Source organism: Leiobunum rupestre, chromosome 10, assembly GCF_980474605.1.
Source record: "Leiobunum rupestre chromosome 10, qqLeiRupe1.1.hap1, whole genome shotgun sequence".
In the NCBI taxonomy this organism is placed as follows: Eukaryota; Metazoa; Arthropoda; class Arachnida; order Opiliones; family Sclerosomatidae; genus Leiobunum; species Leiobunum rupestre.
In genome coordinates this window covers 23,531,457-23,557,418 of record NC_143393.1, presented here as the reverse complement: position 1 = coordinate 23,557,418, position 25,962 = coordinate 23,531,457, and the positions used below count along the sequence as shown (strand labels likewise).

Genomic DNA, 25,962 nt, shown 5'->3' with positions numbered 1-25,962 from the left:
AAGGCTCGATACAAAATCTTTAATTGTAATATGTGGAAACAATATCGATTTACCCGGTTTCAATGCATGCTTGACAGCTTCCGGTTTGCTGTATTACGCAAAGACGCAAAGGGGCGGACTTAGAGTTCCTGGATCAGGGGGCCCCGAAAGATCCCACGTCAATACGCTAGTTCAAAAAAAAAACATTAAGCTTATTTAAATTGAATAACAGTTTTACCGCATGCTTTTTCAAAATGAAAACAACCAATAACTTTGAAACTATATTGATTCTATTTTTCATATTAATAGTATAAACGAAATATGAAATACTCTTTCGAAAAACACTAAAAAACGAATTCGAGTAAGTCGAAATACGGTACCGCGTAGCATCTATTTCGTTTTACGGTGATCTATAGAGGTAAAACCGTACCAAATCGACTACCTTGTAACCTTACATAGCCAATCTCTTATCCACTCTGTGACTACGTGTCAGGCCGCTCAGCAGAGAGGTAGTAGCCCCACCCTTTTCCCAGCATTAAACAAATTTGAATAGTCGAACTATAATTTGGATAATCATGGTCCAGTTCTTTCTTCCTTTAAGTGGGTGCTATGGCATTTCTTTTTTGGTTTTAGTTACGTTGTGACTTGTCACGTATGGAAATCAGGAACGTATGTAATGAAGTGCTTCGTCTTAGACGAGGGGTAAGACACTCTGCGAACTCGGTGTAAACTGCCGTACCTTTGACAGTGCTAAATGGAACTCGCGAACTCTTGAAAATATGTACCTTTAACAGTGCTAAATGCACGAACTCGGTGTACCGATTATATGAGACTGTCTTACCCCTCGGTCTTAGAGGGGTAGGGTGAAAAGTTAGGTTTTTGCCTAGTCAAATAGAAAAAGGTTGGTTTTTGGGCTCAAACAGAGTTCAAATAGAGAGGAGCATGCAGTGGTATAGCCAGATGGGTGGGCCAAGGGGCAAGTCCACCTCCCCCGAAACGTATGGCTTTTTTTGTTTCCCATTGTGTGCTATCTCCGAAATCAAATCCTGGTTACGGTGCTGGGCTGGAATCCGTGAGAATGTCACTCAGAATTCAATTCCGCTATTTCGTTTTTGAGTATCGGAATTCTTTTTTGGCATTTGGCTTCCGCAAAATTCTTAATTTCTTATGTTAAATTTAATTTTTTTTAAATTTGGTTTTATCTATTTAAACCTTTTTTGTATGGAATCTAACCACCACGTATAGGCCTCTGTGGTTGCCCGCAGAGTTTTATTTTGCGAAATATTATTATTATTAAATCAACAAACCTTTCTAGCTTGAATATTTTTTAGATATAGACGCGTCATCAGTCATGATATTTTAAAATTACTGTGCAATAACACATTAATTGGTATAAACTAGATAGTAACAAATTTGCAAATAGCATTTGTTTGAATGAATTAAGCAAAAACGTATTAAATGGTTTTTCCAAATGAATTTCAATGATTTTCTCGAAATGGACTTTCGGTCCTTGATGCGTTTTCGCTAATTAAGGCAGTGGTGACGTCCCTATACTGAAAACGTCAAAGGGTACAAAATAATACGTAACGCAGAACAGGCGAAAAAAAACCACCTATTAAAAATATAATTTTATATAACATTAGGTGGTTTTTTTTCGCCTGATCTGGGTTTTTTGAGCAGGTTCAAAAGTGTAACCCTATGACGTCATTTTATTCCAATTCTATCTTGACGAAAAAAACGAGTTGGAGTAAGAAGGGATAAGTTAGAGGTTAAAGGTTATATATTTGTTTTGTTTTTAAGATGGCGACCGGTGGTGAGATCATCAATATAGGACTCATTTTTCTTATTTATTTAATAATAATAATAATCAGCTAGGCTAATACAGAAGACACCACCTTAGGTCTAAGTCATCAAGCAACTTTTATAGTCATTGAATAGCATTTAACAATTGGATATTCGTTATTAAAAGCTTCAAAACCCGTTATGTTTTCGTGAAATGAAATTTAAGCAGACGAATCTATATAAGCGCCTCTAACGTGGCGTCGCCGAAGGTACACGGAGGTACACACTTAAGGTCTCCCTAGCTGAGGGCCCGCCTGTAAGGCGGGCTTCTCAGCTAGTTTTATATTTAAGCTAGATTAGTCCCTCTACACCTCCTTTCAAGGAGGAGTAAAAAGTGTAACGTTTGAGCTCTGGAACAAGCGAACAAAATTCGGAACAGGGTAAATCTTACCCCGAGAACAGGCGAATAAAACATTTTAGGGTAAAAAGTTTACACTTTTTGTCCTGGGACAGGCGAAAAAAAACTACCTATTAAGTTATTTCTGAACAGCCTCTATCTAAATTTAAAGTACCCTTTTTTCGAATAAATATGCCTTCTAAGAATTTTCCCAAATATGCTTCGCAATACCATTTGTCAAATCACAGTTCTTTATACAAATTTTATGTTCTTCAATTCTATCGGTAATTGAACGTTTGGTTTCTCCAATGTATACATTAGAACACGAGCAGGGAATTTCATAAATTACACCTCGTAAATTTTCTTCGGAAATTTTTGGTTTTAATTTTGAAAGTTGTTTTCCTAATGTGATAGTGGTTTTCGAAACTATATTTATACCAAATGGTTTTAAAATACGTTTTAATTTTTCCGTCGTGTTCTTCATGTATGGGAGAACCAATGTTTTTAATTTTTCCGAATCAACTGGTTTTAAATTTTGAACTATATTTTGGTTCAGAATAGAAGTCACCAAATTTTTAGGATAGTCCGAGCTTGTTCATTGATTAGTTATAATTTGTTTATCTAAAATGGGATTATCAGATATTTTCTCAATGTGGCTTTTTTGACCCTTTATCACTGATGTTTTCACCTGGTGAGGATGATTGGAATTGAAATTTAGAAACGTTTTTGAATGAGTGGGTTTTTGGTACATCGTGAAACATAAGCCATTTTGTTTTTTCTCAATATTAATATCTAAAAATGATAATCAACCAGAGTTTTCTAATTCTAAAGTAAATTTAATTTTCGAATTAATATTATTAATAGATTGGTCAAAAGCGTCTAAATTTTGTCTATTGCCTGACCACGCAAAGAAAATATCGTCCATAAAACGTCTTCCAAATTATCAACAAATAAATTGGCAATGATCGGGGTTGATTATCGGGGTGATAATTAGATTGAGTTGATATGGGACACAGGGCCGTGCAGACGTGGGGAAAGTGGAAGGGGGGGGGGCAAAATCCGCATTGTCCCGTTGAAAAGGGCCCATGAGGGACTGTTAGGGGGCCCGCAAGTTGAAGGTGCCCACGGGAAAAGTTCAAGGGGGCGGGGGTGCAAATCGAAGCCCCACGAAAGCTCGGCACGGCCCTGATGTGACAAGATTTAATCTTAAATTACAAATAATCATTAATGATAATTTTCAAGTATAGGTAATTTATCAGTTGAACTCGGGTGATGTTATTTCACCAGTACATATTTACATCAGTTTATAATATTTTACATAAGTCTGTCACTTCCTATGTTCTACATGCAAAACTTTTACTGAGAGCTAGATACGAGAGACTTTATAATGGACTTCGGTGACGTTTTGCTTCTGCTCGTTATCGGGTCTAGCGGGGCGATTTTCGTACTATGATGACGTCACTCTGTGATTAGCTCTTACGAGACGTTAGTAAAATATTTTCCAAAGTGATATACTTATTGAAAAATATTATAGACGTATGATATTTATAATACCTGAGTTTCAAATATATAACTAGATATAGCCATAGGTGCCATAACTACAATAAGTAGGACACTTTCTATTGCTTTAATTCTAATTTCCTTACAGAACCTTTTTGCGACAAAGATACTCTCTTGAAGTTACCGTCCTTGGTGAATAATTTTCTTTAAGAATATAATCCTAATATCGGAGAGGCCGTTCTGGAGTCGTGAGGAACTTTGCCTTTGTTTTGAAACCCGCGTGCGAATCACGTGTGCCAAAAAACATATTTGGGCTCGTGCCACCGAATTTTATTTTTTATTTTATCAATTAAGTGTAATATTCCGCCGATCTATCGGAAACCAGATATTTTGGCTTAGGTGGAAGTCTCGCGTGTTTTAGACACTAGGGGGCTCTGTGCTGATAAAACATCTGGATTGCGCAATAGCTATGAAAATCAGTTCCGTTGTAAATTTCGTTAATTGTCATACTTACTGTTATTATGTTACTTATGATATGGCCTATTGAATCTTTCCATTATTTCCGTTAATTATAGTCCTTTTTTCATCATTTATTTGAAATCAACACGCTTTCTCCTATTCACTTCCGCAAGAGAGCTTTACAACGAAAACAAACTTCACCATTGAGTTGAGAATAATAATTAGCATTTCCGTACCCAAAAAACTACTATTCGAAGTTATGGGAATTCGAAGTTATGGGAATTCAAAGTTATGGGAATTCAAAGTTATGGGAATTCGAAGTTATGGGAATTCGAAGTTATGGGAATTCGAAGTTATGGGAATTCGAAGTTATGGGAATTCGAAGTTATGGGAATTCGAAGTTATGGGAATTCGAAGTTATGGGAATTCGAAGTTATGGGAAGCCGAAGTTATGGGAAGTCGAAGTTATGGGAATGCGAAGTAATGGGAATTTTGTATTCGGGGTTTTGGTTCGAAGATATGAGAATTCTACGTAATGGGAATTCGGAGTTATGGGAATTCGGAAAAATGGGAATCGGCGATATGGGAATTTATGGGAATTTTGTATTCGGAGTTGTGATTTTCGAAATTATGAGTCGTTCCCTGTCAATAGCCACTCTCAAAAAAAACCACCTACTAAAGTAAAGTTAGCTGCAGACGTCGTCTGCTAATTCGTCGAGTCTTCAGTTTTTGGTTTCTAACATAATTAAGAGTTTCACTATATTAATATTATCATAAAACATGCTACAAAAGAATAAACCGAAAAATGTCCCACATCGGCTACCGTCTTTATCATCTTTTGATGATCAATCTTTAGAAGTAAGTTTGATTTACATTTGAAACCAAAGATTAAAGGGGGCGTGTTTCTCTACTTTCTTCAATGACATTTATTAAACCTTGGTTCATGGATGTCATTTTAAACTTATTTTCGTAGGTTGAAACGAGAGTGGATGAAGAACAAAATGTTAAATTACAAGAAATCATCGATTTACTTTTGGCTGCTGGTTATTTTCGGGCCAGAATCAAGGGTCTTTCTCCATTTGACAAAGTAGAACTTAGAAATTGGATGGGAATTATTATTGGAATATCTCATTTCTCTTATTGTTATAGATCGTTGGAGGAATGACCTGGTGTATTGAAATGTGCAATATGGATATTGACATTGATTTACTTTTCCAAGAAAATTTAACTATAGGTCAAAAAATGTAAATTTGGATTGCTCCATTTCAAATTGTTAAGCAACCTTATAAAACTGGTTTTACCCAACCAAAGTTTATTTTTCACACATTTCAGTATAAAAACTCACTTTGCATAACTAGGTTTTATAAGCATAATTTGAAAAGGGAATAAGAGATCTTCTTTAGAATGACAGCTTATTTTTGTTTCAGAGGTTTAACTGAAAAAATTGTTGCTGTTTTACCTAAAATGAAATGTCCTTATCAAATTGAACCACATCAAATCCAGGGCTTGGATAATATACACGTTTTCCCTGTAGTGCAGGTATATCAAAGATAATATTTAATAAAATAATTTTGCTTCATTTTGAAATTTCATTAGTGGCTTGTGAAACGTGCTATTGAAACCAGGGAAGAAACTGGGGACTATGTCAGAGCATATTCAATTCTTCAGTTCAATAAATATCACAAAACTCCTGAGGTATATTCCTAAGTTAATTTTGAAATGTTTTGTTTACACTATAGAGTGAACAAGACATAGGGTGGCATCTCCAATGTTGTTTGGTCATAGAGAAAATGTTTTCCCTGTTAATGGCATTCACTATTAAAATTATATTTATAATGTTGACTAAATAGTCAAAACGTTAAAGTCTCTAATCTCTATATTTAAATGAAATTTTTTTTCCAGGATGAAGCTAGAAAAGTGGTAGAATCAAAAGTATGGGAAAATGTAAATGATTTGAATGAGCTTTACAGACCACGAAGACGTTATCGTCATCCAGCTCCTCATAAATTAAAAGAAGAAGAAGTCAGAGTGAAGAGTACTTTACTAGAATATGGAAAGTAAGTTTGTGAAATAAATTTTGTATGTAACAAAACATTTTAAAATTTAATTGATTTGAACTTTCTTCAGACATCATGGGATTCTTCAAGCTTCAGCTATGGATGTATAATTTAAATATTTTTTAATTTATGTCTTTATTATTTTTATTAAATCTTTTCATTAATAGCACTCTGAAGACGCAAATAAAACTAGCGCTGATGATAGTGCTACAGAAGTGGAAAAGGTATACGTAACCTTTTGCAACGCAGTTAGAATTTATACTTGTTAGTTTCTAATCGCTTTTTTCCCTTTTGTTTATTTGATCCAAGCCATATTTAAAACTTGTTAAAAGTTCTGATTTAAAAGTGATGTGCATGGTTTTTATGTGTAAAATAGAATGTTTGTAGATCAGTTTAACATAGGTATTTGGCTTTTAATGGACTAAATATTAACGTGCTAGCAATTTTGTTGAATGTAGCAACAAATTGAAGCTTTGATGAGCAGCATGAGTGCCACTGAAGAGAATGAGGTTTGTGTAACCAATTTTAAGCTAAATACTTTTTAGTGATACGAGGGAATATCATTTGTTGTTGAATATCTTTTAATTAGGGCCATTTTATTTGACTAAATTCAGATTCGGCTATCGGCCAGTACAGTTGGGAATATTGTTGGGATGCAGTCAGCTGAAATTCAACAAATAGCGGCGGCTTTTGCAGATAAGGTAAAAAGTTTAAACATAAAATATAAATATAATTTGTATATCCATTTTTACCTCTCCGAGGGGACTTTGTACCCTAGGAGGGGTTATACAACCACCGTGTCTGTCTGTGGGTGGGTCTGTCTGTCAGGCCTGCGAACGCGTTCGCATTTTCGAGGCAAAGGGTAATCACTGCCTACCCAGTTTCTTAGAATTAGGGAAAAGGTTTTTCCAAAAGCGCCCTCTTTTTGTCATTGGGTGTAGTATAATTTTTTAATCGGCCGGGATTCGAACCCGAGCCCTCTTGCACGACAGGTGAGCGTTCTACCGCAGAACCACGAATACAGTTACGCTTCACTGAAAATTAAAAACTCTTCCGAGGAGAGGTATATTTTGGCTTTCCAACTTGTTTATTTATAAATATAATTTGTATATCCATTTTTTGTTTATAAATATAATTTGTATATCCATTTTTTGTTTATAAATATAATTTGTATATCCATTTTTTATTTATAAATATAATTTGTATATCCATTTTTTATTTATAAATATAATTTGTATATCCATTTTTTATTTATAAATATAATTTGTATATCCATTTTTTATTTATAAATATAATTTGTATATCCATTTTTTATTTATAAATATAATTTGTATATCCATTTTTTATTTATAAATATAATTTGTATATCAATTTTTTATTTATAAATATAATTTGTATATCCATTTTTTATTTAAATATAATTTGTATATCCATTTTTTATTTATAAATATAATTTGTATATCCATTTTTTATTTATAAATATAATTTGTATATCCATTTTTTATTTATAAATATAATTTGTATATCCATTTTTTATTTATAAATATAATTTGTATATCCATTTTTTATTTATAAATATAATTTGTATATCCATTTTTTATTTATAAATATAATTTGTATATCCATTTTTTATTTATAAATTAATTTGTATATCCATTTTTTATTTATAAATATAATTTGTATATCCATTTTTTGTTTATAAATATAATTTGTATATCCATTTTTTATTTATAAATATAATTTGTATATCCATTTTTTATTTATAAATATAATTTGTATATCCATTTTTTATTTATAAATATAATTTGTATATCCATTTTTTATTTATAAATATAATTTGTATATCCATTTTTTATTTATAAATATAATTTGTATATCCATTTTTTATTTATAAATATAATTTGTATATCCATTTTTTATTTATAAATATAATTTGTATATCCATTTTTTATTTAATTATGGTTTACAGCAAGCCGAACTTTCAATCGAAGGTCAACGAGGTGGAGCTCAGCATCACAAACGTCTGGTAGCTTCATTGGCTAAGCAACTTGAGGCGAAGAAGGAGCAACTAAAGAATGTAAATTATATATATATATATGTAAAATAATTGTATTGATAATTAAGTTATCTATTTAATAGGCGCAAGAAAAATATGAAGATTTACGTGAAAATTACACTGAATTGAATGAGAAATTGCTAAACATAAGTGACAGACAAGAATCTTTGAACCAGCAAATGAAAGAAATGGACGAGATGGAAACTGATGGAAATAAGAGGTTTGTATTGATTGTGAATGATCTCATTGCTTAAATTTGTATTAATACGTGGTGTTCTAAAAGTGTTCTACAAAAACTGAGGGCTTTAGTGGCTATGAATGAAAGCCTAAAACGTCAAGAGTTGGAATTCAGGGCTCATTGCAAGGAAGAGCTAGCCAGACTTCAAAATAATATTGATGATCTTTCATCAACCGAGCAAGGAACTTCGGAAGATCAGGTAAAATTTTTGAGTTGGTGTTTTTTTTTGGAAGAACATATGTTAATTTGAATATTCAGGAGAGGAAACAACTCATTCAAAAACAATATGAGGCGGATAAAGAACGTTTGCAAAAGATGAGAATTGTTCTAGCTAGGAAGAATCGCGAAATTTCCACTCTCTTGAGAAAAATTGACGAAGTTCCATCAAGAACTGAACTGAGCCAATATCAGAGACGTTTTGTGGAGCTTTATAATCAGGGTAAGCTATCTCGTCCATGATGGTGTTGAAAAATAAATTTAATATTCAATTCATAGTTGCTGCTAAGCACAAAGAAACCAAACAGTTCTATACCCTTTATAATACTCTGGAAGATACTCGAATGTATTTGTGTCGTGAAGTTAACTTGCTGAATTCCATTTTAGATAATTTTTCCCAGTACGTAAAAGTTTCATGGATATTCCTTTTAAAGCTTAAGCTTTAAAATTAAATTGCTTATCCCTTTTTCAGAGCAATGTCATCTTCAAATACCAAAGAGCAATTTTTGTCTCAGTTTTCTCAAATTGTGGATGGAATAAAACAAGCTAAATTCAAAGTAAGATTGGTTTTAATTTTAAGGACTGGAATGTAAAAGAAAGCCAAACATTTTTAATCTATTAGAATGTATTACTTCTGGTGTTAAAATCTATTTAAAAACTTAATTAAAATCTCCAAAAACATCAATAAAATTAAACTAATTTTTTGAAGGTTGATAAGAAAAAACAGGAAGAGAAAATGAGAAGGGACCAACTCCATGACCAATATTTGGATTTGATTGAGAAACAACGCCTCTACTTCAAGACTGTGAAAGATTTCAAAGAAGTAAGTTATATTATTTTTCATTAAAGTAGTATTACATTGTGTAAAAATGGGTTGTTTTTGTAGGAATGTCGTAAGAACGAAATATTAGTATCCAAAAATAAATAAGTCAAAATGTTGCATTAAAAAACATTTAATTTATAAGAATGTGTAATATTTCAAATATTTATACTGTACACACGTGGCTGTGGAAGAAAATTGATTAAACAAAAAAATCTATACAAATGAAGTTAGAAACAAAAGTTTTTTCTTCCTCAGCAACGTTTAATTTTTTAAATATCATTTCAAGCCCTAAAACAAAGTCCAGGTGGAAATAAAACTTAAGCAATGTAACTATATTCATCTGTAGAGTTTGGTGTACGTTCCAAATATTGTTTATCAATCAAAGCTTCGATACACTTCTTAATCATAGCAATACTTGGCATAAATCTATTTTTGGCTTGATTTATAACCTAGTAGTTTGGAAATTTAATAAAGTTAATAGAACTATTAGTATAAAGTTACCAAAGTTAAAATTACCTCCTGAATAAGCGTGTTGTGTCTTAAAATTTTGCGTGCTTTCATAATGCGTACAATAGCAGCCTGAAGGTATAGTTTCCGATCTTCCTCAACTGAGCTATGAGTTTGTTCAACTTCTTGTTGCTATAATTGAAAATAATTTCAGTTTATAAACCTAATTTCGGTAACAACAAGATATATATACTAACCGGAGTCTGTTCTTTTTGCATCACTGCAGTTATCTTGAACTTGGTTCTCTTATTAGTGTAGCTTTTATTAAGGTTTAAGGTACTGTTTTCATGTACAGGCGCATCCTGCAATCATGAAGGTTTACGATAAAAAATAAAAAAAATAAAATTCAAAGTATTAATTACCTCAGTATGAAGAAGCAGTTTAGAATCAACGAGGCTTTGCAGTTGTTTGCATAATTGTTCTTCGTTTAGTTGGGTATTTTCCTTAAGTTCTTTGAAAGTGAGCGAATCCGACTTTTCAAAAATCAATAAGAGAGCCATTTGATAAGTACCCATTGTGACTATGTATGGCTTTTTTAGATAACCAATTTTCACTTCAGCTGTTGGAGTACATTACAAACATTAGCCCAAGCTTAGTTTTAAAACTAAAGAATTACCATTGCACAAGTGATGAAGCCACGTTAATTTCCGACCACTAAACTTGCTATTGTAGAAAGTTTCGAACTAAAGGGGAAATATAGTTAGCAAGTTGATTTCTGTTTATCTTGTTACTTTGGTACCTGTTGAACACTTTTCTCCAATTCTTGAGGTATGGCAAAAGTGGAAATTGCAGTTTGACCCAATGGCCAGGCCCCTGCCTTAATTTAACGTAATAATTAATCGCTAGTAGATGGAAAAGAAAAGATTGAGTTACCTGTAGGACATAAATAGAAAAGTTAAGCCCCAAATCCACACTTTCATCGTGGAGATAGGTTACGAATCGGTTATTCAGATCAGAACTGACACTCATGTCAGTAAACATGCGATGTAATTTGCTTGTAAATTCGTAACCACAGGCTTGCTTAAGCTTGTTTATCATTCCTTCCTCAGCATCCATGGACATACTTTGACTGTGAATTAGCCTCTTGGCTAGCATTTTAGCGTAAAACTAAAACAGATTTTATTTTTATTTTAATGAGAAAAAGTTAAAATCTTCATTAAAAGCAAAACGTGCCTTTTGAAACACATCCTTATCATCAATATATTTAAAAACAGTAATGGAGTGACTTAATTTGTCCTCAACTTCAGATTCAGAAATTCCCTTTGCACTTTTTTTCAAGAGAGAATCACAGTATTTAGCCAACTGAAAAAATTAAATAGTTTATTAGCATCAAATTAATGCGATAATATCCCACAGTATCAAGAACTTACCAATTCAGGAGACCTGCAAGGCAGTTTGGTATTGTTACGATGATTAATTACTGAAGCACAAGCCTAGATTTTCAAAATGTATTAATTATTACTACCACCTCTGATTTAAAACACAGCGCAATAATGAGATTTATACTTTATCTAAGGCCCCGATAAATTGCTGGTCCCCGTGGAAAACCTCTTTAATAAGAGCTAGATATTTCTTATGCACTTCCAAAACTGATTCGACAAAGAGTTGGGGAATATTATCCCCCTTCAAATTTTCCACCGCTTCCAAGCCAACAGTGGCAATGTGCTGTTTGACTTCTTGAATCAATGCGTCAAGACCAGCTTGAATGGGCTTCAATAGGGTGTGCATATTTGCCAAGTCTAACGGACCAAGAAAAGTATTAAAGTATTTCCCATATTAAAGCCAGTTCCAAAAAAAATAACTAGCCTCTTCTTCGTTCTTGCTTCACCATCAATTTGCACTCGGTGTGGAGGAATTGGAGATGGTCAGCCACCATTCTTTGTTCAAATTCCCTGACAACTCGTGGATACGAAGAGGGATGTAGATATTTCCTGCTACGGAGATTTTCAGCATCTAACTTGTGTAACACCTAGGGAATTATTTTATAATTTTTTTTTCAATTGAAAATCATCAACCCTGAAACAGAATTCAACATACCTTAGTCATATACACTGAACAATCAGTTTCTTGCATTAATTTACTAGCTTCTTGTCTATAAAATTCCCCCGTGTGTTGAAGAAAAGGGGTCTCAAAAATTTGCTGGTAAACCTTTAGACAAAATGTGTTAATTTAAAAAATAGTGATTTAAAATAAGGCAAAATTACATCTAAGGATCCTTTCTTTTTATATTCTTCTACGTGTACAAATGAGTGAATTACACCGTGGATAATTTTTTGGTTGGGACTATCTCCATTTCGATCACTAGAGGAAAAAATAGTTAATTAAAAAGTCTGAAAAAAATTTAAATTATTGTGATTACTTTTTAATAGCATCTAAAAGCAAAGAGACTAGACTTTCTTGTAATGGTTCAATCATATTTTTCTTCCATAAGTCTAATCCAAGCTAAAACAGGCGTGTTAATATTGCAGGATATTAAAAAGATATAAAAAATAGCAATTTTATAACATACTTCCCCTATTTCTAACATTTGCTCAGTAGGTTCGACACAACCATAGTTTAAATCGGCATCGCTAAACTTTTGTTTTTTAATGTGCTGCGTGTTAAGGTACCTATAGGAACAGAGCATGAAACATTATCATAATGTATGGTTCGTAATTAAAAGCGGAATCTTACATATATAACATGTTTAAATAATCTACGCCTTTGCTATAATTTAACCAGTGACTATGGTAGCTAGAAAGTAAGCCTTCAGGTGATTCGGTTACTTGCTATGGAAAAAAAATATATATATTTCAATCAATATGAATACCAAGTTAAATGCCATATTTCAACTCACTTTAAAGAGGATTTTCACATGATGCTGAAGGAAATCTTTTGTTACTATGTACAGTCTGTCCCCTAGAGGTTCTGGGAATGCCACACAAAGAGCATACACATCAGTACGTATAGTTATGGAGAATATACATGTATTATATTAGATTTAATAATTTGAAAAAAAAAAGGATATGAGAAACGATCGTTCCAAACTACACGAGGGACATTGTCCAAGGTGATAACTCCGGCGACTGTTTCTTTCAAAACTGTCCAGGTTTGGTCAAAATCAACCCGTTTTGGTTTCAAAGACATTTTGCTTGTATCACAATGTCTAACTAGGATGGAACTCTTTCGTATTTAGTTTTAGCAGTAACTCGCAACAAAAATATTTTTCTAAGGAATGAGGTTAGGAGGATTTTGGCATAGCAACGATCTATTCTGAAAATCTGTAAATATAGGGAATGTGGTCATACTTGATTTATTGCAAAGAATAAGCTCTCTAAATAGAGCACACACCATCTACAGACCCCACTTCTATATAGTGCCAGTGTGAACCATATTAAAGGATAGAAAAATAGATACTTACACTGGAAGATAGCTCAAACTGATTAAAATTATAAGTTGATATTAATATTAGATGGTGTATATGTCGAATCGATCTACATAGTTCATTTACAGAATAAATTAAATATTAAGTAAGAGAGTAATCAAACAACCTACTCGTTGAGTCATTCACTTGTTGTTGCATAAATTTTTTACGATTTTCCTCTGTAGATGTCGCTTTTTTAGTTGTAAACAATTGTCGTCTGTTAGTTTTTGATTTTAAATTCCTTTTTTCAGCAGCCGTGGTTTCAGTTCGCGTTACGCAGCGGTTTTCGTATGAAAGTGATGCTCAATTACACAACATAAAAGATTGTTTTGTTATTATAAAGTTACCAGATTTATTCATTGAATTAGAAAAAGAACAATAGGTAAAATATTTATTGCAGGCAATAGCATAACAATCTGTGAGTAGGTTATTTTGTTTTACGGTACATTAAGCCTCGGTCATATCAGCAAAACCAAGTACTTCGAATATTATTCAACAACATAATGCATTTTTGTCCAAATAACCAAACTTTTACTGAAATTTGGGTTGACAATGGAATTTCAAAATGTTTCAAAGAAACGTTGTCATCCTCATTCCTATTTAGTTTCATAGTTATTTGCGGTGGAATTGAACATGTAATTTACAGACGTTACTCTACTTCAGTTGATAGACAGCTTATTAAAAAGTCGTGTTTGTATAGGCTACAAATATTTCTTTGTATATTTTTGTCAGTGCTAGCTTTAACTAGGTTTGTCCTTCAATTAACTGTGATTAATAGTGGAGTGTTAAGTGGTTATATGATAGTATATTTCATATTTACATTGTTATATTGGCCCTTTTCAATAACTGTTATATGGCTGGAACGCCACAGGGCCCTTCCCAGTGTGCCAACATCTGGTCATGGGTTGGTTCTTTTACTGTTTTGGACATTAGCTTTTGCCAATGAAAATCTTGCCTTTATCAGTTGGCATAAAAAATCATGGTGGTTCTCAGTTTCAAAGTATGTCTTTTTGAAATTTATCAGAGATGTATCTTATAGCTAAGAAACTCCATTTTATAGCAAATCTGATGAAATTGAACTTGGATTTTTTATCTGTCGTTATACAAGCACGTGTTTCTTATTTCTGCTGGGCCTTAAAGCCCCTGGCCTTCCAACTTATAGGGAATATGTGGCACATTCTAGACACATCCAGATTGAGTCTCAGGTTAATATTTCTGTCAAAAGTATTGAGATATTGTTTCATGCTTTGTAATGTTACCCACTTCGTTACTCTAGCCACTATTGGAGAATGAAAGTAGTAGATCAACGTTTGAAAATTTCTTCAGCAAAGTTTCTTTACTTGCACCATTCATTTGGCCAAAAAAGAATTTGCGACTACAATTGCAAGTTTTGCTGTGTTTTATAATGCTGATTGGAGGAAGGGTTATTACAGTTTACATCCCTATAATCAGCAAGCAAATTAGTAAGACAAGCTTGACTGTCAAAACCAAATAAAATATCACTCTGTAATAATGAATATGATTTTAGTTAACAGTTTAACCATAAAAGATGCTGAAGGAAATTTAACTTATAGATGGGATTATATACTCATATACGTAGCCTTCTGGTTTTTCCAAGGACAAGGTGTTCAAGAAAAGATTGATTTTTACATTTCCTTAAAATCATAATGAATGCTTTATTATTTGATATTTAGGTGCCAACAGCTTTATAAGTAACTTGAGATCTTTCTTATGGATTCGAGTCCAGCAGTATACTGTGAAAGAAACTCAAGTAGAAGTTTATTCACATCTGCATAAGTACGCTTCCATTTTTATAATTATTTTGAGATATGTTAATGTGTATTATGCGTTTCATAGCTTGTCTCTAAGATGGCATATATCCAGAAAAACAGGCGAAGTCCTGAGGATCATGGATAGGGGAACTACTAGCGTGACTAGTTTATTGAAGTCAGTTGTTATATAAATTTGTGTCTGATATAGTTTATACCCAAAACTGACTTGAATTTTCTATCAGCTATCTGCTTTTTAGCATCTTTCCAACTATAGCTGACATTGTAATTGCCGTGATATATTTTATAACTTCTTTCAATGCCTGGTTTGGGCTGATTGTGTTTGTGGCTATGGGAGTGTATTTAACAGTAACGATTTTATTAACGGAATGGAGAACGCAGTTCCGTCGTTCTATGAATAAAGCTGATAATAATACAGAAGCTAAGGCTGTTGATGCTTTACTGAATTTTGAAACAGTATGTTTTCATTTGATTAATCTTTATTATAGAAATTTACACTTACCAAAATTATTTTTACAAAGGTAAAATATTACAATGCTGAAAAATATGAAATAGAAGCGTATAAAACTTTGATTGACACTTATCAGGTATTGGTATTGATATTTCAAGTGTTATTTTAATTTAATTAATTTACAAATTAGGTTAGTGAATGGAAAGCCAGTGCATCGTTGAGTTTGCTAAACACCATGCAAAGTTTTGTCATTACACTAGCAGTTTTAGCTGGTACCCTTCTTTGCGCGCATTTAGTTGTAGCTGAGAAAGGTCTAACAGTTGGAGATTATGTTCTATTCACAACTTACCTTTTCCAACTATACACTCCGTTAAACTTTTTTGGAACATACTATAGGTATGATGTTGGTTGCTTTTAACAGTGAAGGACATTGATATAATTTTGCTTTAATTTTTCAAGAATGATTCAAACAGCATTTATTGATATGGAAAATATGTTTGATCTCCTTAATGTGACTCCTGAAGTGAGTAATATTTATTTCTATGTTTATTACATAATATTTATACTTAATATTCAAATTGGCTTTTCACAGGTTACAGATGAAATTAACGCTCAACGACTGAGGGTCTTGGGTGCTAAATTATCATTTGAAAAGGTGTCTTTTAGCTACAACCCTGAGTATGTTATTTTTAACTAGGAAATACTTTGCTTCAAATTCTAAGATACAAGATATTTTTTTAAAGACGTCCTGTTTTGAAGAATATTAACTTTGATGTTAATTCGGGAGAAACCGTAGCCTTAGTGGGCCCATCAGGAGCCGGGAAAAGTACCATAATCAGACTAATATTTAGACTTTACGATGTTACTTCTGGAAGAATATTGTTTGATAATCAAGATATTAAGAAAGTAAGTCGAATTTATTTCAAGTTTTTTTTATATATTTTTGAAACATTTTTTTACAGGTCACCCAAGATTCTTTGCGTAGAAGTATTGGAGTTGTTCCTCAAGATACAGTTCTGTTCAATGACACTTTGAGGTATCTAAATTATTTCCCATGATGCATAATAGTCCCACTGAAAAGTGAAAAATTCTTCTTTAATATTTTTCAAGATACAATATTCGTTATGGACGGGTGGATGCTACAGATGATGAAATAGAAAATTCAGCCAAAGCAGCTGACATACATGAGCAAATTTTGACATTTCCTAAAGGTAGGCATTTGTACGTCTTGTTTTTCTGTTAGTTAAAATTTTGATTAACTTTTAGCCTATGATACTGTTGTCGGTGAAAGGGGATTGAAGCTTAGTGGTGGAGAAAAACAACGTGTTGCTATTGCTAGAACTATTTTGAAAAACCCTTATGTAGTTCTTCTTGATGAGGTACGTCATTGGGCATTTGGGCATGTAATTTCTTATTCTTAGTAATTATTTTGCATTTGTATAGGCGACTTCAGCATTGGATACTAATACTGAGCGGAATATTCAAGCTGCTTTGGATAAAATGTGTGCCAATCGAACAACCGTTATTGTGGCTCACAGGCTATCCACCATCATTCACGCCGATACCATTCTCGTTATCAAAGATGGAGAAATTGTGGAACGTGGAAGGTAATTTTTGAATTTGGCGGTCTAATATGGGCTGTTTAGATGGCACCCCACTGGGCTCCAATTTAAAATCAATGCCAGTGCATTCTAACTTAGAGAGAGAGAGAGAGAGAGAGAGGGGGGGGGGGGACAGAATAACAAAGATAGATAGAGGTTGGTGTAAATAGCATTGAGCCTTCACACCATGAGCGCCAGATTCAAAATTAACCAGAATTGAAAGATATACACTCTTTTACAAGCTTATCGTCCCCCCCCCCCCCCGCCCTCCCGTTTACAATCTCCCGTGTGGCGGCTGCCACAACCCTACTACCTATGCCTCCACTATCGAAATTTCTTTCCCCTGACGGTCCCCTCCCCATGTAGTCAAGCTATGGATTCATCCACGAATATTCTCGGTAAAAGGCTGTAGATGGCGCCACTGGGCTCACTAATCAAAAGCGCTAGGCGAGGGATGGCGAGGGGGATCGTTCCTAAAGCGAGATAGATTTTGATGTTTGGTGTCTAAGGCCTTTGGCCGACACCATAAGTTTGTTCTCACCAAAAAAAAACGAAATAGAAGTAGATAATAGCATATGCAACATAATTACTCATAAGTATGCCTCTGTATAACATTTCCATTGAAAAAAATTCAATGAGACTTTGTTTCACACGGACCATACATTAAGCGGACCCAAAAATGCAAAAACTCCTATATTCCTTGCGCTATTGAAAAGGTTACCATGGAAATGAAATCATGTAATCGCGAGGCAGGAGCTAAACTTGACAAGGGCAAAGCCCGAAACGCGCGAGGAATTCTCACTAACTTCCGTTTCCCATCAGTGAAGTTGATGACGCGTATTTCGTCACGGAGTTGTAAGTGACGTAATTTACGTCATATCCCGTGAACAAGGTTTCATTAAAGAAAATACTTTTATGGCATACTTATGAGTGATTATGTTACATATGATAATAGGGATAAATTCTTTTAGGCATGAGGAACTTCTAGAAGCTCAAGGATTATATGCTTCCATGTGGTTACAGCAACAAAGAAAGCGTCAAGAGGAAGAAAAGGAACCGGATCCCATCGAAAAATCCAACTAATTTGCTCTAACATTACATATTGCAAACCAAAAACTGTATGGGGATACTTATCTACTTAGAATTTATTAGGATTGCCTGAAATAATTATCAAGTACCTGAAGTTTGTGCGGTGGCTTTAATTTACACCACTGGCAATTATTACACAATTATGAAATAGGCTTCCTATTATAATTTTCTTGAAAAACAGTTCCCATCGCAAAGTTTCTAAATTTTTATTGGCCAAAACTAGCATTCAGAATATGAAATCACTGCCTGACGCATAGTCAGTTATGTACTTGTGTTCACCCACTTCCTGCTGCTGGAGCTGATAATAATTAGGGAGTTTATCTGGCCTACACTGAGGGAGTTGTGCAAGACTCTTTGAGGTCGCTGGTTCACAAGGGGAACACCCTTGTCAATCCCTTTTTTGTCAGCCTCCAACCTTCCACCAGGTGACACGTGGAAATTGATAATAGGAATAGGTACTCTTCTCCATGGTTATGGTTCACAAATAGTTCAGATAATAAATAAAGGTCCCTGTAAGTTAGTCTGCGTTAAAGAAGTAATGTATTTCTTCAAAAAGTTCAATGTCGCCATCTTTTGGAAATAAAAACCATCTTACTAATAGGGTGATACTTTTCGCCTGTTCTAGGATTTTGGAGTAGTGTAAGAAGAGTAACACTTGGTGGTTTCGTTTTGCTTGTTCCGGGATTTCGGTGTAAGGTGGCGAATAGAGTAATGGCACTGTGACGTCCTAGCACGTCACCCATGCTCTTTCCTATAGATAAAAAATTTGCGACCAAAATGGCGGCCATGGCCAAAGCTACGGAGTGGTACTACTCTATAGTTTGATTCGTAGTAAAAAAAAATTCCAAAATGGCTGTCTGTGGCATTTTTAGCAGAAATTCTGGCCAGCAAACAACAAAATCTGATTTACTCCATTTCAGAAGGAGTAAAAAGAGTAGCCCTAATACTCCGGAACAAGCGAATAGTTCATCGTAAAGGCTCGTGACGCTCGTCCAATGAAATTCGTACACAACCCTTCGTTAGCGTGTTTAAAGGCTAGCTGCGTTCTCCTTGTGTTTGTTGCTACTAGCTAGGAGGATGATTGGTTTGCCAGTCGGCTGACGCAGCTTCAACACATACTCTGGGTGGGGGGGAATAAAATTTTCCATTCGAGGGTCCTAGCTAGAGCAAGCGAATAGTTTAATTTGGCGTAAAAGGAGCACACTTTTCGTTCCAGAACAAACGAAAAGTATCCATATAATATCTTCCAGCCCCCTATGGTTGAAGCTCGAACTTTTCAGAAGTGATTGAAGAGCCTTGGACAGGGCTTCCACATTTGATATCTAAAATTTCCCTCACGATAATCTCATCAAACGAAAAATCCCTTTTTTCCCGTTTTTTACTTAGAAATTCCCATTTCTATCCCTTGCTATATTTTGAAGCTTTTAATACTAATTTATATGGATATTCAGTTTAATATAAGGTTTTATTTAATACAAATTTACTTACATTTTAATAAGTTTGCCTAAATATATATTCTCAAAAGTCGCAAATGGATATTTAGATCGTTACTTTCATTACTAGGAACGTATTAAAAGTATTTTTACATCTATAACTCATAACATATCCATGGACTAAATATACAATTAGAGAAGACTAGAAAATTTATTGTTATCCGAAAAGCTAAAAATTCCCTTTTTCTCGTGCAAAGAACACTTCCCGTTTTCCCTCTTAAATTACATAATTCCCTTTTAGCGTTTAGGAAGGTTGAAAAATTACGGAAAAGTGAGAAATTCCCCGCATGTGGAAGCACTGGCCTTGGATATTATTGGGTTATTTTCGCCTCGTGACATCTCCCAACGGTGGAGACAACATTACTAAGATAAAATAAAATACAGTTTCCTAAGCCGCGTAGAGATGGCGCGAGGTGAAAATAACTGCGACCTCTGACGGCGTTGCTTAATGCCAACCTGTTCGAAACTCCTGCATGCTTTATGCTTGCAAGCCAGCGATACTTACCCGAAACGTTCTTTAAATTTTAACATTACCTCTATGGCAGATTATACGTTAGAGCATAATAACCATAAGTATGACACTTTTGTTTCAATGCTAATTTTCTAACCGAACCTATTTTCAACACTGACCCTCCCAGCCAGCTTCGACTTGGACTCGCAACTGAATTTACTAGTATATTATCGTCTTTGGCATTAGTATATTTTTATTTGAGCAAATTTTAGACACTAGATGGCTCTGTGCTGTATGAAACCTGGATTGTGCCATAATTGTGAAAATCAGTTCAGTGATAATCTAAGCTATTGGTCATACTTAAAATTGTTAGAGGGAGCTGCTAATTCTGAATTAACAAAGCGCAACTCATCAGTAAAATAATTTGAATGTAAATATACCAATGATCCTAGTCCGGTACCCATACCTCTACTTGGAATGCTTATCCGGCCGTATCCCGTATGGTAAGATCACTCTGACGACTTTGGCCACGCCTACGAGAGAAAAAAAAATCCCTTTCCCGGTGTTGTTTGTTAAGTTAACATAGTGACGTCAAAAAAACCGTCAGCCACATCGAGACGAAAATCTGCCGCGATAAGCATTCCAAGTAGAGGTATGGATTCCTGTCCTGGTCGATACTAAGCCGTCAATTTATAATCTGAATCTGGCAGCATTGCTATCTTTTTGCGCTGTTAAGTGACTTTTGCTTGGTAGCGCTATTGCTTCACACCGAAAATGCCGTAGCTGAAAAAAACATCCCAAGTAAAGCTATTTCGCGGGCTCTTTCGACACGTGTGGATCATTCCAGCATAGAAACTACAACAGGAATAGAAAGAGTCGATGAAAAGTATTACGGGCAAAAGGTTATCCGTTCATTTCCGCTTGAATCTAATTGGCCGTCATTTCCAAAGCTTTTTTTTTGATTGGACTAGAGATAACCGGAAATGAAGGGAGAACTTTTTGCCCGTGTCATCTTAGTAGAGCACGTACAAAGGCAGGGCCTTCTATTCCTGTCGTAGTTTCTATGATTGGAGCAAAGCGTCCGCCCGCATGCACTCGATTTATTGCTTGATCGATCCAAGGCATAAACTTGCTTTTGAAATAAAAATAATTAAACCTACTGTAAATTTTAAAAATCTGAAATTAAAATAGTTATCATATCTATTTGCATTTGGCAAATAGTTAAAAAGCTCAATTTGAAATCTGTTAAATTGACTTTAAAATAGTGACTGGATCTGACGAATCGGAGGGTTTTTGACCGTTATTTTGAATTATCAACTAAGATTGTAGATTTCGGTAGGAAAGGGAAAATTAATGATATTATGTTTGAGCATTTTGGCTTCTCAGAAATAACGCTTTGTTTTTAAAACATGTTGGCGCATATATTGTTATTTTATGGTGTTGGAGTGTGTCAAATAAAACAAAATACAGGTTCATATTTAATCCGTTTCTGCTTTAAAAATGTTGATCTTCTCTTCCTACTTGGAGTTATTAATATTGGGATGTTTTAGCTCACAAATACCTTAAATTAAGGACATGGTAGACACCTCTACCACTGCCTTATCTAGTATTAGAGAAGGCAGTGCCTCTACCAACTAAAATATGCGTAACTGACTCTGCGCATGTGCAAAGGTATCACAAGGAGCGGCCATGTTTAAATAATAGGAGTAGCGTCTACTATTTTTTAATCATGGACGCTCTTAGTAATAGCTTCGCACTTGCTTAGTCGCTGTTACGCCTAATTTTCTAGGTATAGAGGGATAGGAAGAAACGTTTTCGCGATTGCTAAAAAAATTAAGTGACACCGAAATGTTCCTATAGTAATTAGTCCAAGCTTGGATGAATAATAAAGGCTAACGCTTTTATTATTAATCCAAGGTCCAAGCTTCCTATGATTGGCAAAAGGGTGGGAAAGCTGCGAATTTGCTGTTCTGAATTGGCACACGCTTAGGCACGGATAATTAATTAATTAATTTAACATATCCTGTCAAATAGATTGCCACCTAGCGTAATCCTACCGAGTACCGACTACCAGAAATAATATTCGAATACTTAAGGCCGGTTATTTAACTTATAGGAGGTCTTACAACGACGCTGTACCAGAAAAACATGCCCAACAATAAGTCTTTATCCCCCCACTTCGTTAAAAGAGGGAGATTTTACGTGGAATTGTCATCAACACCTTCTATTGCTGATAAATAGAAGCTCGTTAAAAATTAGAAAAAATTTATTTACATTTATAACTTATAAAATAAATACATATTTATTTAAAATTGTGGCTATTAACAAATAGGCTACCTATATGGCGTCCCGTGTATTAACGATAAAAGAGGTGGAAATTTTGAAGGATGCGAGTCTGACTTATGTGCGCTTCCGTAATCCAACCTCCCAAAGTTTAATAAACCTGCCAAATTTGGGCTAATTGTTTTTGCTGAGCAAAATGTATAATAACTTCTAATTAGTCCATGGCTCCGCTGTATCGAGTTATATCGCTCAACAGAATCAAGCTGTGGCGTATGCAAAATATTTCCGTTGGAGAAGTGGCACCTGGTGTTTTTAATGTTTTAGCGAGGGACGGGATCAGAGGCTAAACTGTTGATCTCTTTTAGCTGATTAATAAGTTATCAGAAGTTTCCCCGAAGCTCAACATAATATTGTCGCTACTGGCTGCCTTTTATCTGATGGGTTTGCCCTTTATTGGTCGCGTCGGTACGCCGAACGAAAGATTACGACCTCTTGCACTTAAAAATTGGCTTTCGAGTACGTGCGAACAATCCACCTGCAGGGGCTAGCTGATTATTCCAATGTTGTTTCTTATATTATTACGGCGGTTAATAGGTGCTAGTGATAACGAACTTTTTTCATTTCAACACCTGTTTTAGTTTTATATTTTGCTCGGTGCTCGAGTACTCGCTATCTCAATCCCGCTTAACGACTAACATAACCAATACAGGGCTCCCAGAGTTCCTATAATTCCTATAATTTCAATATAATTTCCTATTTTTTCAAAATTGTTTCTATAAATTCCTATTTTTTCGAAATTTTCTAGCTTTTCTAGAAATTCCTATAATTTTAAAAATAATGTATTAGAAAACAGCCTTAACGTTTGGGAAAAATTTGCCTTCTAAATAGAGCTTAGCTCTGGCTTATGTCCGGTACTCCCGAAAACATCAACGGTTGGGGTCCCAGAGTACCTTTAAATTTCTATAATTTCAATATACTCATATAATTTCCTATTTTTTCAAAATTGTTCCTATAAATTCTTTTTTTTTCAAAAAATTTCCTATAAATTCCTATTTTTTCAAAATTGTTCCTATAAATTCCTATTTTTTTCAAAATTGTTCCTATAAATTCCTATTTTTAGCTAAAATGTTCGTATAAATTCCTATTTTTAGCTAAAATGTTCGTATAAATTCCTATTTTTAGCTAAAATGTTCGTATAAATTCCTATTTTTAGCTAAAATGTTCGTATAAATTCCTATTTTTAGCTAAAATGTTCGTATAAATTCCTATTTTTAGCGAAAATGTTCCTATAAATTCCTATTTTTAGCTAAAATGTTCGTATAAATTCCTATTTTTAGCTAAAATGTTCGTATAAATTCCTATTTTTAGCTAAAATGTTCGTATAAATTCCTATTTTTAGCTAAAATGTTCGTATAAATTCCTATTTTTAGCGAAAATGTTCCTATAAATTCCTATTTTTAGCTAAAATGTTCGTATAAATTCCTATTTTTAGCTAAAATGTTCGTATAAATTCCTATTTTTAGCTAAAATGTTCGTATAAATTCCTATATTTTCTATGAAATTTCCTATAATTCCTATAATATTTAAAAAAAAATAGCTGGGAGCCCTGCCAATAAACTAACTCGCGTGTTTATGGTTGATCAACGAAATTTACTATATCTACCACCAAGCGCTAGTTACGTCAATAAAGTCGTACCACACAATTTATTTATTTAATTAATTAATACTTCCGTTAGTAACAAAGCCAATAAATGGTTTAATTTAGGTTTTTCTTATGAGCAAAATAGGACTTGGCGCAAAGAAATCATTATATAATTTGGTTGTTGATATGATAAAATGTAGTCTATGAAATTTATTTTGCATTATAAGTATAAATGGGTGTACATTATTGATAGGCCTCCGGTGGTATGGTCTCTGTTACTAGGTACACCGGGCTATAAATTCTGACACACTGTACATTATTCGCGACCAAAATGAGTCTAGGTGCAGGAAGCGTCTGTTATAAACAAATTTAAAAGTCATAAAAACGTTTTTTTCTTAAATAAACCTATCAAAATATAAGCAAACGATGCAAAATTTATATTAAAAAGTAATAATAATTATTTATAAAGTCAAATTTACGAATAACGATGAGGAATAGCGTCTGCTTTAGGCGCTTTCAATGGCGAATCAAAGAGGGCGTAGCGATAGTTTTCGGTCGCGAATAGGGAGTATGAACTAAATCAAAAAATCGTCTGCTAATACACGCTACAACCTGGTTATAAACGTAACTAACGACAACCACCCCTAGTTTCTGTTAAACCAGGTGGCAGAAATGCAAAACTGCTTGATATAGCGGAAATATTTAAGTTCACATGGCACGAAAGGTTTTACTGGGGGGGGGGGGGGGCAATTTAGCGGCCAACGTAGCGATGATTATGACTATTAATAATGTTTCTTTTGGTAGGACGACATTTCGACAATGCGTCTTTATTGTTGGATGATATTGCGACAAAGTGTCTTTTTCGTCGGAAGATATTGCGACAAAGTGTCTTTTTCGTCGGAAGATATTGCGACAATGCGCCTTAATTGTCGGACGATATTGCGACAAAGGGTCTTTTTCGTCGGACGATACTGTGACCACGCGTCTTTTTGGTCGGTCGATATTGCGACCACGCGTCTTTTTGGTCGGACGATATTGCGATCACGAGTCTTTTTGGTCGGACGATATTGCGACCACGCGTCTTTCTGGTCGGACGATATTGCAATCACGCGTCTTTCTGGTCGGACGATATTGCGACCAAGCGTCTTTCTGGTCGGACCGAGGGGCTGATCACTCCGCGTAATCGGTGTACAGAGCCGTACCTTTGACGACTGTACTAATGGGATTACGCATAATCTTTGAAGTCCCTGCCTTTGGCAGTGCTAATCTAAGCGTAATCCGGTGTACAGATTTTCTAAGAGTGGTTAGCCCCTCGGGTCGGACGATATTGCGACCACACGTCTTTCTGGTCGGACGATATTGCGACCACGCGTCTTTCTGGTCGGACGATATTGTGACCACGCGTCTTTCTGGTCGGACGATATTGCGACCACGCGTCTTTCTGGTCGGACGATATTGTGACCACGCGTCTTTCTGGTCGGACGATATTGTGACCACGCGTCTTTCTGGTCGGACGATATTGCGACCACGCGTCTTTCTGGTCGGATGATATTGTGACCACGCGTCTTTCTGGTCGGACGATATTGTGACAGAGCGTTTTTTTGGTCGGACGATATTGCGACAACGCGTCTTTGGGTTGGATGACGTTGCGGCAATACGTATTTTTTGTCGGACGATATTGCCAAAATGCGTCTTTTGGTCGGATGACGTTGCGACAACGCGTATTTTCTGTCGGACGATATTGC

At 34.6% G+C, this 25,962-nt stretch overlaps 3 protein-coding genes across 3 annotated transcripts; 2 read left to right on the top strand and 1 right to left on the bottom strand.

Annotated features, from left to right (window-relative positions):
* Positions 1–4,838: 4,838 nt before the first annotated feature.
* Positions 4,839–9,822, top strand: fidipidine (coiled-coil domain-containing protein 93). Its single transcript, XM_090161213.1, has 18 exons — positions 4,839–4,975; positions 5,091–5,204; positions 5,267–5,361; positions 5,545–5,656; positions 5,714–5,812; positions 6,020–6,174; positions 6,245–6,278; positions 6,342–6,398; positions 6,633–6,683; positions 6,789–6,875; positions 8,144–8,251; positions 8,314–8,450; positions 8,514–8,667; positions 8,727–8,907; positions 8,964–9,084; positions 9,157–9,241; positions 9,394–9,507; positions 9,571–9,822. The coding sequence occupies exons 1-18, from the start codon at positions 4,898–4,900 to the stop codon at positions 9,610–9,612; spliced, it is 1,824 nt and encodes a 607-aa protein (XP_090017339.1). The 5' UTR covers positions 4,839–4,897; the 3' UTR covers positions 9,613–9,822.
* On the bottom strand, positions 9,688–13,584 carry Cul2 (cullin 2). The gene is made up of 19 exons (XM_090161212.1): positions 13,415–13,584; positions 13,023–13,274; positions 12,851–12,954; positions 12,688–12,782; positions 12,524–12,623; positions 12,374–12,456; positions 12,219–12,315; positions 12,052–12,162; positions 11,821–11,983; positions 11,521–11,753; positions 11,385–11,447; positions 11,188–11,316; positions 10,888–11,121; positions 10,754–10,831; positions 10,631–10,697; positions 10,377–10,573; positions 10,212–10,316; positions 10,024–10,146; positions 9,688–9,956 (listed from the first exon to the last, which is right to left on the bottom strand). The coding sequence occupies exons 2-19, from the start codon at positions 13,138–13,140 to the stop codon at positions 9,825–9,827; spliced, it is 2,232 nt and encodes a 743-aa protein (XP_090017338.1). The 5' UTR covers positions 13,141–13,274; positions 13,415–13,584; the 3' UTR covers positions 9,688–9,824.
* Positions 13,585–13,656: 72 nt separating this feature from the next.
* On the top strand, positions 13,657–18,946 carry Hmt-1 (ABC transporter ATP-binding protein/permease Hmt-1). The gene is made up of 17 exons (XM_090161211.1): positions 13,657–14,417; positions 14,478–14,622; positions 14,694–14,880; positions 14,946–15,041; positions 15,112–15,214; positions 15,275–15,364; positions 15,432–15,663; positions 15,729–15,794; positions 15,849–16,054; positions 16,118–16,181; positions 16,251–16,336; positions 16,402–16,564; positions 16,621–16,694; positions 16,769–16,869; positions 16,925–17,037; positions 17,102–17,265; positions 18,231–18,946. Exons 1-17 carry the CDS (start codon positions 13,921–13,923, stop codon positions 18,340–18,342), a joined length of 2,499 nt encoding a protein of 832 aa, XP_090017337.1. The 5' UTR covers positions 13,657–13,920; the 3' UTR covers positions 18,343–18,946.
* Positions 18,947–25,962: the final 7,016 nt, after the last annotated feature.